General features: G+C 35.0%; 1 protein-coding gene across 1 annotated transcript; it reads left to right on the top strand.

The window, feature by feature from the left end:
- Positions 1-10,383: 10,383 nt before the first annotated feature.
- Positions 10,384-11,459, top strand: LOC107594187 (hemoglobin subunit alpha-D-like). Its single transcript, XM_016284155.1, has 3 exons — positions 10,384-10,687; positions 10,969-11,173; positions 11,273-11,459. Exons 1-3 carry the CDS (start codon positions 10,596-10,598, stop codon positions 11,399-11,401), a joined length of 426 nt encoding a protein of 141 aa, XP_016139641.1. The 5' UTR covers positions 10,384-10,595; the 3' UTR covers positions 11,402-11,459.
- Positions 11,460-12,455: the final 996 nt, after the last annotated feature.

Here is a 12,455-nt window from a genome sequence, read left to right as displayed (position 1 = left end):
GTTCCCATTGTATAGGCTACATTGTTTACACTAATATTAATTGCTGTACAATATTTAAACTCAAACGTTTGCATATACGGTAAAATTTTTTAATTTGCTTACAAACCCCCCCCCCCACCTCTGATGATTATTCAAAAAGGCAGTAATTTTCTATTATTCAATTTTGCTTCTGTAACATGTACAGTGTATTTGTAGTGTATTAAAGGTAAACAATGAATCACTTCTATGTTTCCTGGAAATGGACCCTACAAACTTGCCATTCTTAGAGCTGCCAGTTGAACTATAGAAACAAAACAAACAAACAAACAAACAAAAAACATAATGATTCACACATTTTGTTGTCATTTTCCAATATTTATTGATATGTCAAACTTTTCCCAGATAAACATAGTGTCCAGAACAGCAGTCTCTCTCCAGTTTGTGCCACTATGAAAATAATGAAAACAAAAAAAAGCAGTTGATTATAAAAATGTATTTGCATAGAGGTAACTAAGAAAAATGCAACAGAAAACCCCTTTAAAAACATAGTCTAATATTCAAAAATAAAAAGAGAATTTGTTTACAGAAATCGTGACAAAAAGATGCCAAACAATATTCAAGGCTCCAGTTGAAAATATATTATTTTCTTCCCTTTAACAAACAAATGAAAAACATGATTAAGAACAATGCTTCAATATTTTACAATTATTACCTTTAAAAATATATCTCCTGTAATCACCGTTTGCTTCTATTATGACTAAATGCAAGACAAATTAATGGTTAATAAAAATTATAATTTTATAATGACAAAAGTCAACCATTTTGAGCAAGAATATATATATATGATAATGATGTCATTAGGTCAGATTGAGATAGACCTATCGGACTGCCACATCTAGAGTTTCATGCCTGAACTCTGGGAGTTTCCAGAATGATTTGGTGTTGTTTTACCTGGTGGACCATCATAGTCATGCTGTTCACCAGCAAAAAAACAAACAAACTACAACCTATGGGGATCAACTGCACACTATAAATGCTTCAAGTTTTCAGAATCATCCCTCTGTCAATTTAAAGGTGCTCAGAGATAAAGTTGGTGTAAGCTGAGTAGAGGAAGTGTTTATCAGGATTTAAAGCTGGGACATTGATCCTGTGAACTAGGATGTCGAGGTGAGGATAATCCCAGGAGTTAATCACAGCTGATGGCAGATTCCTTTTAAACACTGTATTGTATATTATTAAGATGCATGGACAAGGCTTTTGCATTGCAAATTCACATAGACTGTCCATTGTGAATTGTGTGCAATGTATATGACTGAACAGTCATTACAAAAGCCTTAGGTACACAAGGCATGGTCTCTTGTGACCCATGAGTCTGATTGACTGGATCTCAAAGACCCATATTCCTTTTCATAAAATATTCTTTGTAATATTTTGCAATATTAGTTAAGTGTAAGGTGGTATTGTTAAATCATCATCAGATATTTCAGTAAAACAGGAAACAGAATAACAAAAATTTATAAATGTATTATGTATAGTTCGGCATACAAAAAGAATGCTAATAGACACCTTGATTTTGTTTGGAACATACAAAATAGATGTTCATGGTTTCATCCTTTTGATATTCAAAGCTCGTACCTGCCAGGGAATTCTTTTGAGCAATATCTGATTTATGCTCATGCTCCTTTCATCTTCATCATCAGATCAATCATGACAGCATGAGCCTGTGAGCAAGATCACAGCTTTTCTATTTCCTCAGATATTATGGTTTCTTTGGATGGACCGTGTAATCCTGGAGGCATCATGTGGTGTCTGGTTATAATTATCCCTTCAATGACTGCGATTTAAGAAAAAATAAACTCTAATAAGTATGTTTTAAATAGTATTATTGTGATCTTCTACGTACGCTACTGCCAACAGATATACAGACATGCTGCTGTGAGCATGTAAGATGCTGCTGTAGCATGATTAGGCATGCATAAATCCCTTAGCAGATCTAGACAGGTGGAGCAGGGGGAGGTAGAGGGTTTCAGAGGAACTCTGATAGCACACTGCAGGACCTGCTTACAGCAAACACTGAGCCAGACTATTTAAATATTGAGCAAGCAATCTCATTGGCTGCCGAATCATCAAAGACCAATCAGCTTGTGCCATGTAGCAAATTATGTGATTGCTAGCAGGTTGTTTGTAAAGAACCTGCCAGCCTGTGCCATGTAGAGTTCAATGACTGAACTAGATATTCTTGGCAGAAATAGTAAGATGCTAGTACGTGTCTGTAAAATCAGCATATTCTTTGACTTTGTTTGGAGCTGTTTTCACTGACAAAGCAAAAATAGACAAATTAATTGCCAATATTGTAAAAATGTAAGTCGCTAAATATTAACTTCATGTTTACTAAACTGTTGTATAAAATAAATATTACACTCACGATATCTAAATATAAATTTTGCGACTTCATGCCTACAGTTGATTCACTGATACTTTCAAACTGTTCTCTCAATTATGTGATATCTTAAATTGGATTATAATTAGTTTAGAGAACAGACCACTCTATGAACCTTGTTTTTACATACTCTAGTAGTTCCTCTCTACAGTTTCTTTACACTGCCTGTTGCTCACCTACATGCCATGACCACTTCAAAGGTTCCTGTTCCCCTGCAGAGGCCCAGAACAGGAAGTGCAGCTGGCAGCTGTTCACAGGAGCACTGGAAGGTTTGCTTCTGCTCTCTTGTGTTCCCCTGTGGCCTTCTAGTTTATGCGGGCCAGAAGGGAGTACTAGTTTACAGTAGTCCTCCACCTGATGACATGTCCAAACTCCCTCCGAGAACCTGACTGTGAGATCTCCTTGTCTCCAACAACGTAGCTATGTGGCTTTGTATAATAGTATAATACAAAAAGAAACCACAAATTGGTTCCTGTTAGTAACATGTGAGTCACTCAATTATTCCATTACTCATTTTCAAATGAAAGCAAAAGCAGAAGGATCTCCTGTAAATCACTGACCGTTAACAGACAAGAACAGCCAGAAACAAGAGCTCTTTCTCTTTCCTCCGGGTTGAGAGAGACAGGGCTGCTGCTGATGTTTTTATCTAAACAGCTGTGCAGACAGTAAATCCACTGCATGTCTCTAACTATACATTGACATATAATTCAGGGGAGATATTCCAGATCGCTGGTGACTTACAGTATTTATTCAATAAAATTTGACGATTTTTAAGTCAACTTGTGCCTCAAAAGTTTGCAATTAATCTTTCTCATTGAAAATGTGCTGTTTTTTCTCTTCCTTTCAGCTTCTAACTTGCCATGTTGACTCTCCAATACGTGCAGGAAATCCAAAGGTCTCCTCCCTTTTGTGTAGCTAAGAGCAAATGGCTTTTCATTGAACTTTTTAAATGCAAAGATCAAGTGTAACTGTGAGAAGGAAAACTCCACAGTCATTTTAGACCTTTTGGATCCAGATTTGATACTGTATTTGATTCATATTGCATCAGCCTTTTATGATAATTTATTGGTTATAAATAAATTAGTAATAAATAAAATAAACAATAACACACATAATTAATAAATAAAAACAAAAATGTATTAATAAAATAAAAAATATTGTTACAATTTAAAATAACTTTTCTATTTGAATGTAAGGTTATGGTTCTTCAGAAATTATTTTAATATGATGATTTGATGATCAAGAACATTTCTTATTACACAGTTTAAAACAGTTGCTTAATGTTTTTGTGGAAATGGTGATACTTTTCTCAGGATACTTTTTTGAATGGAAACTTCAGAAGAACAACATTTATCTGAAATATTTAGTTACTTTTGATCAGTTTAATGCTTCCTTACTGAATAAAAGTATTAATTTGTTTAAAAAACTGAAAGGTAGTATGTAGTATATATGTTTATAAACTTTGTATATGATCATTTTTCTGCACACTGTTTGTTTTGATTGAGATGCATGCTCATGTTCTTCACATATCAGCAAGACACATGCTTCTTCTCATAGATCAGCTTACAGATATCCTCCACCAAGCTCCACATCACAATGGCTGTCTGTGGCATTGTTTAAACACGTGAGACTTTTTTTGTACTGAAGGAGGATTAACTGTCATGGAATGATAGATGTTTAAAGGCCCTCATGGGGGCATTCACAGGATGAGGAGACATGACATGGCCTAAGAGGTGAGCACATAGATAGTCATGTTGAAAGATGTGCACATGATTTATGGCCTCTGTTTGGCAAGATTTCAAAGTACCACTCACATATTTTGTTTCATGTGCAGAACAATCAAGATTAAATGAGTTATTGATGTTTCACAGTACTTTCCTCTCTTCTTTCACCATTATTACAGCCCTGATTTGAACTCATAGGCTTCCTAAATACACAAATCTAATGTAAACTGCAGTTATAATCTATTAGTGTGCCATCCAGTCACAATATAACACGTTGGAGTATTTGGCAGGCTGAGACTAGACAGTGTGGGGGGCATGTGTGATCTACCAGTGAGTGCTCAAGCAAACAACACATCAATAGGATTAAAGAAGAGGAAAATAATTAATCTGTAATCCTGTTTGCTGTATTTTGTGTCTTTTGAAAAGATGACAGGAATTTCCGTCTTTGGCATACCATAAGCTTCTTTATATAGCTAAATTGGCATTTATTCAAAATGAGTTTTCTTCACCTAGCATGCAAAATGCTTCAATACATGCTTTTGATATGCATATTGTATTCATTGCAACTGTTTGGAAAGCAGAGCTTTTAATAAATGGATGGGTACATATATATATGTCATTCAAATGCAATTTTTCCTAAGGCCTACCCTTAAAAGTATCTTTGTCGTTTTCATACGATGTATTTGCTTTTGGTGCGCTGTTGCTACCTAGTGGACAGCAAGCTCAACAACTGTTTTAAACAATTGGTAGGCAGGGATTTTAGTTTAAGAACCTAAATTGGTTACAAATCAAACGATTGCACAACCATTCAAAATTTTAGGGTTGGTAAGATTGCTCAAGAATTTCATTTCAGAAAACGGTTGTGCATCGTTTTTTTTTTTCAGGATTCCTGATAATTCTTGATGGTGGATAGAAAGTAAAGAATAAAGCTTTTATTTAAAAAATAAATTATTTTATAATGTTGCAAATGTCTTTACTGACACTTTTGATAAATGTAATGCATCCTTGATAAATTAAAGTATTAATAAATGAATGTCTTTTTAAAAAAAATCTACTGACTGTATGTAACATGACATAAAAACAGTTGCTACCTTGTATATAAAATAAGAAGACGACGAAGAAGAAATTATACACTCACAAATATAACTTATAATCCATATTTTTCAAGATGATTACACTTTCATTTGAGAAAGTCTTTTAAGGACACAAGGTTATCCAGGGGACAGTGTTTTCAGATCCTAGCAAAACATCTGCAGAGCTGTTCTGTTTTTCTGTCAACCTCATCATTTCCCACTAATGATTTTTTCATAAACATCCCTTGTTGTTCTGCTATACTCTTCTTGGGGATGTATTACAGGTGAATAGGATATGTTCTCTTTTCTCTTTTTTTACAGGTGAATATTTTAATCAAAAAGAAACCTTGTCGTATTAAAATATATATAAAAAAAAATCTATTTACTTGTCATGACTTATTTAAACTTTCATAATAAAGCAAATAAAGTACAAACAAAGTACATAAAAAGTGATGTTTTAAAGTGACCAGACCCTTTTGTCAATTTGTGTTTATTTGACAAAATACTTTACATTATCATATATAACAATAATAATGATATGTCACTTGAGGTTGTGAGGATGGAGCTGTTTCCAGATCGAAACAGACACAAAATTGAACAAAACATAAAAAAAATTGAACACATAAAGGGTTGGAAGCAATGATAAACACAGAATAAATGATTATATAAAATAACAAAATATACACATATAATCATTAGAAGAAAATAGAATATGCAAATGAAGCTTTAACTCTACATCAGCTTCACAAAAACACCCACGCACAGAGATGAAAGAATAGACCTGAGCACAGTCATGCACTACCTGTCATACTGCACATTTCACTAAATGCAAAAGGATGTGGATTCAGTTAAAGAGGTAGTCCTTCAGTTTAGCTGAGTCATGGGTAGTTCATGCTGCCAGGGTTTGTTCCCAGCAGGAGGGCAGGGTAGGAGTGAGGCGGGTGATTACGCTGCTCTTCAGCTTCCACCCACTTTCAGTCCCCAGCTTGAGCCACTGATATGAACAGCCATGAGGGTTTATCACACCCAGTGACTTGACCCCTCCCTATCACAGAAGTGCATGCTCATAGCCATTAAAAATGAGAGTCAACGTCATTTAATATCATAAATGTGTATGCACTCCACAGTATTACTTTGCTGTTGTTTTCTTTTTGCGTTTGAGCCACATTTGGCATTATGTGTGGTAAAATCACTACAGAGAAAGCAGATGTTGCTACATGTTTATATTCTTTTGGAAATTATTTACTGGTTATTTAATATGAGCAGTCTGTTTGTGATAAAATAAAACAGTAAATTGGTATAGAATTCTAACACTAATTTTCCAACAGAGAGACAGGTCCCACTTTATATTAAGTGGCCTTTACTATGTACTTACATTTAAATTAATAATTTGGTACAATGCACTTATTGTGTACATGTTTTTACATTGTACTTATAATTTAAAAATCCCTTCATGTAATTACATCTGCAACTAATTTCTGTAACTACATTTATAATTACACAGTTGACCCATCCCTTACATTTTAACCCACCCTTAAAGCTACCCAAACCACCAAACCTGTCCCTAACCTTACCCATATCCCACCTCAATAGCAGCAAAAGTGTTTTGCAATACAATATGAACCCAATAAGTACATTGTACGTATTTTTTGATGTAGGTACATAGTAGTTAATGCCACTTAATATAAAGTGGGACCGAGATACATTTTCATCATCATCCAGCCCTGATTTGAACTCATAGGCTTCCTAAATACACAAATCTAATGTAAACTGCAGTTATAATCTATTAGTGTGCCATCCAGTCACAATATAACACGTTGGAGTATTTGGCAGGCTGAGACTAGACAGTGTGGGGGGCATGTGTGATCTACCAGTGAGTGCTCAAGCAAACAACACATCAATAGGATTAAAGAAGAGGAAAATAATTAATCTGTAATCCTGTTTGCTGTATTTTGTGTCTTTTGAAAAGATGACAGGAATTTCCGTCTTTGGCATACCATAAGCTTCTTTATATAGCTAAATTGGCATTTATTCAAAATGAGTTTTCTTCACCTAGCATGCAAAATGCTTCAATACATGCTTTTGATATGCATATTGTATTCATTGCAACTGTTTGGAAAGCAGAGCTTTTAATAAATGGATGGGTACATATATATATGTCATTCAAATGCAATTTTTCCTAAGGCCTACCCTTAAAAGTATCTTTGTCGTTTTCATACGATGTATTTGCTTTTGGTGCGCTGTTGCTACCTAGTGGACAGCAAGCTCAACAACTGTTTTAAACAATTGGTAGGCAGGGATTTTAGTTTAAGAACCTAAATTGGTTACAAATCAAACGATTGCACAACCATTCAAAATTTTAGGGTTGGTAAGATTGCTCAAGAATTTCATTTCAGAAAACGGTTGTGCATCGTTTTTTTTTTTCAGGATTCCTGATAATTCTTGATGGTGGATAGAAAGTAAAGAATAAAGCTTTTATTTAAAAAATAAATTATTTTATAATGTTGCAAATGTCTTTACTGACACTTTTGATAAATGTAATGCATCCTTGATAAATTAAAGTATTAATAAATGAATGTCTTTTTAAAAAAAATCTACTGACTGTATGTAACATGACATAAAAACAGTTGCTACCTTGTATATAAAATAAGAAGACGACGAAGAAGAAATTATACACTCACAAATATAACTTATAATCCATATTTTTCAAGATGATTACACTTTCATTTGAGAAAGTCTTTTAAGGACACAAGGTTATCCAGGGGACAGTGTTTTCAGATCCTAGCAAAACATCTGCAGAGCTGTTCTGTTTTTCTGTCAACCTCATCATTTCCCACTAATGATTTTTTCATAAACATCCCTTGTTGTTCTGCTATACTCTTCTTGGGGATGTATTACAGGTGAATAGGATATGTTCTCTTTTCTCTTTTTTTACAGGTGAATATTTTAATCAAAAAGAAACCTTGTCGTATTAAAATATATATAAAAAAAAATCTATTTACTTGTCATGACTTATTTAAACTTTCATAATAAAGCAAATAAAGTACAAACAAAGTACATAAAAAGTGATGTTTTAAAGTGACCAGACCCTTTTGTCAATTTGTGTTTATTTGACAAAATACTTTACATTATCATATATAACAATAATAATGATATGTCACTTGAGGTTGTGAGGATGGAGCTGTTTCCAGATCGAAACAGACACAAAATTGAACAAAACATAAAAAAAATTGAACACATAAAGGGTTGGAAGCAATGATAAACACAGAATAAATGATTATATAAAATAACAAAATATACACATATAATCATTAGAAGAAAATAGAATATGCAAATGAAGCTTTAACTCTACATCAGCTTCACAAAAACACCCACGCACAGAGATGAAAGAATAGACCTGAGCACAGTCATGCACTACCTGTCATACTGCACATTTCACTAAATGCAAAAGGATGTGGATTCAGTTAAAGAGGTAGTCCTTCAGTTTAGCTGAGTCATGGGTAGTTCATGCTGCCAGGGTTTGTTCCCAGCAGGAGGGCAGGGTAGGAGTGAGGCGGGTGATTACGCTGCTCTTCAGCTTCCACCCACTTTCAGTCCCCAGCTTGAGCCACTGATATGAACAGCCATGAGGGTTTATCACACCCAGTGACTTGACCCCTCCCTATCACAGAAGTGCATGCTCATAGCCATTAAAAATGAGAGTCAACGTTATTTAATATCATAAATGTGTATGCACTCCACAGTATTACTTTGCTGTTGTTTTCTTTTTGCGTTTGAGCCACATTTGGCATTATGTGTGGTAAAATCACTACAGAGAAAGCAGATGTTGCTACATGTTTATATTCTTTTGGAAATTATTTACTGTTTATTTAATATGAGCAGTCTGTTTGTGATCAAATAAAACAGTAAATTGCTATACAACTCTAACACTAATTTTCCAATAGAGAGACAGGTCCTACTTTATATTAAGTGGCCTTAACTACTTACATTTAAATTAATAATTTGGTACAATGCACTTATTGTGTACATGTTTTTACATTGTACTTATAATTTAAAAATCCCTTCATGTAATTACATCTGCAACTAATTTCTGTAACTACATTTATAATTACACAGTTGACCCATCCCTTACATTTTAACCCACCCTTAAAGCTACCCAAACCACCAAACCTGTCCCTAACCTTACCCATATCCCACCTCAATAGCAGCAAAAGTGTTTTGCAATACAATATGAACACAATAAGTACATTGTACGTATTTTTTGATGTAGGTACATAGTAGTTAATGCCACTTAATATAAAGTGGGACCGAGATACATTTTCATCATCATCTGTGTTGATATCAAATCAATGATATCAACATACATCTTATAGAGGGAAAGATGCCCCCCCTTAAGAACAATGTGGATTTTCTTTTAAACTGAAACATGTTTAGATATAAGCTGATGATGCATCAGCTAATGTGTAATTATAGGAAATAACTATAAATATTTGCTAGTTGTTATAGCACATATTGGGGTAAGAAGCCGCCTTGAATAAACTTTTACAGAATGTATGAATGATTTTGATACAAATCTTATTAATATTTCTATATTTTTATGCGTTGTTAATGTAAAATACTAAATCAAATATTATATTTAACATTGTATTTTGACAACCTAGTTGAATAATTAAATAACTTCTACTAATGACAGACAAAGCAGAATCCCAGTCAAATAGATTCTTCTGAAAGGTAAAATTATGATTTATATACAGGCATATGAATATCTGCATATGTATCTGCACATATTTTAATTTAACAAAGATGTTTCATAATAACAACCTATAGGTATGTAATTTATAGAAATATAAAATAATAAGCCCATTAATTACAATAAGCATGACATTTTATTTTTTTACTTTAAAAACTATAGCTTTAGTTTACTCCACAAATTTAAAACACTGATGTAACATAGGCTAATGCAATGTCATAGATCACTATTTTCCAGAGACATAAAATTAGATCAGTTATCCTCAAATAGCGTAGCCATTCATCACAAGTGCTGCGATGAGATTTTATGAATACTATTGCGAAATACATCACTGAACTCACTCGAGACGCGGAATCCCGGCACGATAACTTAGGCATAGGCTCTTCTAATATGACGCAGGGAACACAACATTGCGCAGTTTCAACTCTCGCGTGATTACCTCTAGCTTGCCGGTGAGTTGAAGACAGCGACCGTCGGGAACAACATTTCTGCTAACGGCTCCCTTCTATTTTTGCTATTTTTTTAAAGTCGAGATGTGATCGACATTGCATTGGCAAAACTAAATTTATATTTATTCACCTGTGTTTAGATAGTATAAATATATTTTACTTGTGCCACGCCGTCTTATAATGCTCTCGAACACCGAAAAAGAGTTGATTGTACAGATATGGGACAAAATGATTCCAGTGGCAGAAGATATTGGATCTGAGGCTCTTTTAAGGTACGCCGTCCTATAGATTAATAAACAAATAGGCTAACAGACCAAACCGACGTTTCTATAAAATGTTGCTTTTCTTTCAATTATACAAAACTTGGTCTGACTTACTCTTTGGTGGATCCTTGATAGTTCTCCGCTCAGTTTTCTGAAAATCAAAAGTCTTTACGATGATTGATGGTCTTGTAGCCTATTTGGCAGTTCCCCATGAGTGATGACGCAAGCAACAGAGAGGGAGGAATAGGTCTTGCTGACCGTGTTTTTCTCCCTTGTTAACTGGTTTACAGGATGTTCACAACGTTCCCCAAAACAAAGACATACTTCTCTCATCTAGATATCAGCCCCCGTTCAGCGCATTTGCTCTGCCACGGGAAGAAAATCGTCCAGGCTTTAGCTGAAGGTGCGAGGAACATAAGCACGCTTACTACAACGTTGGCCCCGCTTAGCAGGTTCCATGCCTATCAACTGCGAATACATCCTACAAACTTCAAGGTGTTCATGTAATGTCTGTCCACTTAACCGCTGCAGTACAAATATGATGTGATATTTTCGCTTTAGCTCACTAACGTAAACTTCTCCATTTTTTTCCAGCTTTTCAATCATTGCATCCTTGTGACGTTAGCCTGCCATATGGGCGAAAACTTCACACCAGTTGCACACGCGGCGATAGACAAGTTTCTTTCGGCATTCTCAGCGGTTTTAGCCGAGAAGTTCCGATGAAGACCCTCCGAAGGAGCATGGGATGGTTCTGATAATTCTGTCTTTAATAAATCAATAATACATGTTTTACAAAGTATGTGTTTCTTTGTAATTTGTCCTCATGTAATCCCATGGAATAGTCTCTTCTCAGTTACCGCCCTCTGTGGGATTGTTACACTTCCAATACTTTTCTTGTTTTTATATAGCCTACAGTGCATTAGCTTAGTCGTTTTTACGGTGATGCTGTATTGTCAGTATTTTGGCTTCCTATAATACAAAGTCATCCTCATTAGGTACTTGATGCAAAAGGGAAGAAATCAATCAATGGCGACAGTGTTGCACTTGATGTTTGATGTGGGTGTGGTGCTACAGCTATCCAGACTTCAGTGCTGAAATCTTGGCTGAAGTCCAAAGGAAATGTGACGCTCTCCGTTGTGCTGAAAGTATTTAAACGGCAGACCTGTCATTACCTGTGAATCATTGATACCCTAATACTATATTAAAGTGCCCCTATTATGGATTTTTGAAAATTACCTTTCATGCAGTGTAACACAGCTCTAAGTGAATGAAAACATCCTGCAAAGTTTTAAATCTGAAAGTGCATCGTGTATAAAGTTATTGTCTCTCAAAAGCAAGAGTCGACTCTGAATCATTGAAGCCAGTCGTTTTTAAAACAAATCCCTAGCCGTTTCATGTTGACGTCAACATGAAATATTAGCATATTGCCCTGCCCGCCCACTTGTTGGTCTTTTCGCGTTGGTCTGAATGAAAATGTAAATTCATTCTTTGCCACTAGATGCCACTTTTGGAGGGTAAAATAACTGTTTCCCTGGTAACGCTGTACACAAAGCAGCACTGCGTTCACAGACGCAGCTTTATCAGGCATTACAGGCGTGATGAAATGAAAATGAGACCAATCGGACCAATCACTGCAGATTAGCGTCAGGCAAAGGAGAGGTTCGGAAAAATGAATAGTTGAGCGAATCCTTTGGGAGTCCTTGAGCAAGTAAGGTCAAAATAAATGCATATTATAAGACAATGAAAGTGTTTTTTGACCTTGCATGCATGTCAACCT

Source organism: Sinocyclocheilus grahami, unplaced genomic scaffold (assembly GCF_001515645.1).
Source record: "Sinocyclocheilus grahami isolate Dianchi unplaced genomic scaffold, SAMN03320097.WGS_v1.1 scaffold180.1, whole genome shotgun sequence".
Classification (NCBI taxonomy): Eukaryota; Metazoa; Chordata; class Actinopteri; order Cypriniformes; family Cyprinidae; genus Sinocyclocheilus; species Sinocyclocheilus grahami.
This window is presented reverse-complemented; position numbering and strand designations above follow the sequence as displayed.

Coding starts and splice junctions, on each gene's coding strand:
- LOC107594187 (XM_016284155.1), top strand. CDS start 10,596: ATGCTCTCGAACACCGAAAAAGAGTTGATTGTACAGATATGGGACAAA. Junction 10,688..10,968: donor GGATCTGAGGCTCTTTTAAG/GTACGCCGTCCT, acceptor ACTGGTTTACAG/GATGTTCACAACGTTCCCCA. Junction 11,174..11,272: donor TACATCCTACAAACTTCAAG/GTGTTCATGTAA, acceptor ATTTTTTTCCAG/CTTTTCAATCATTGCATCCT.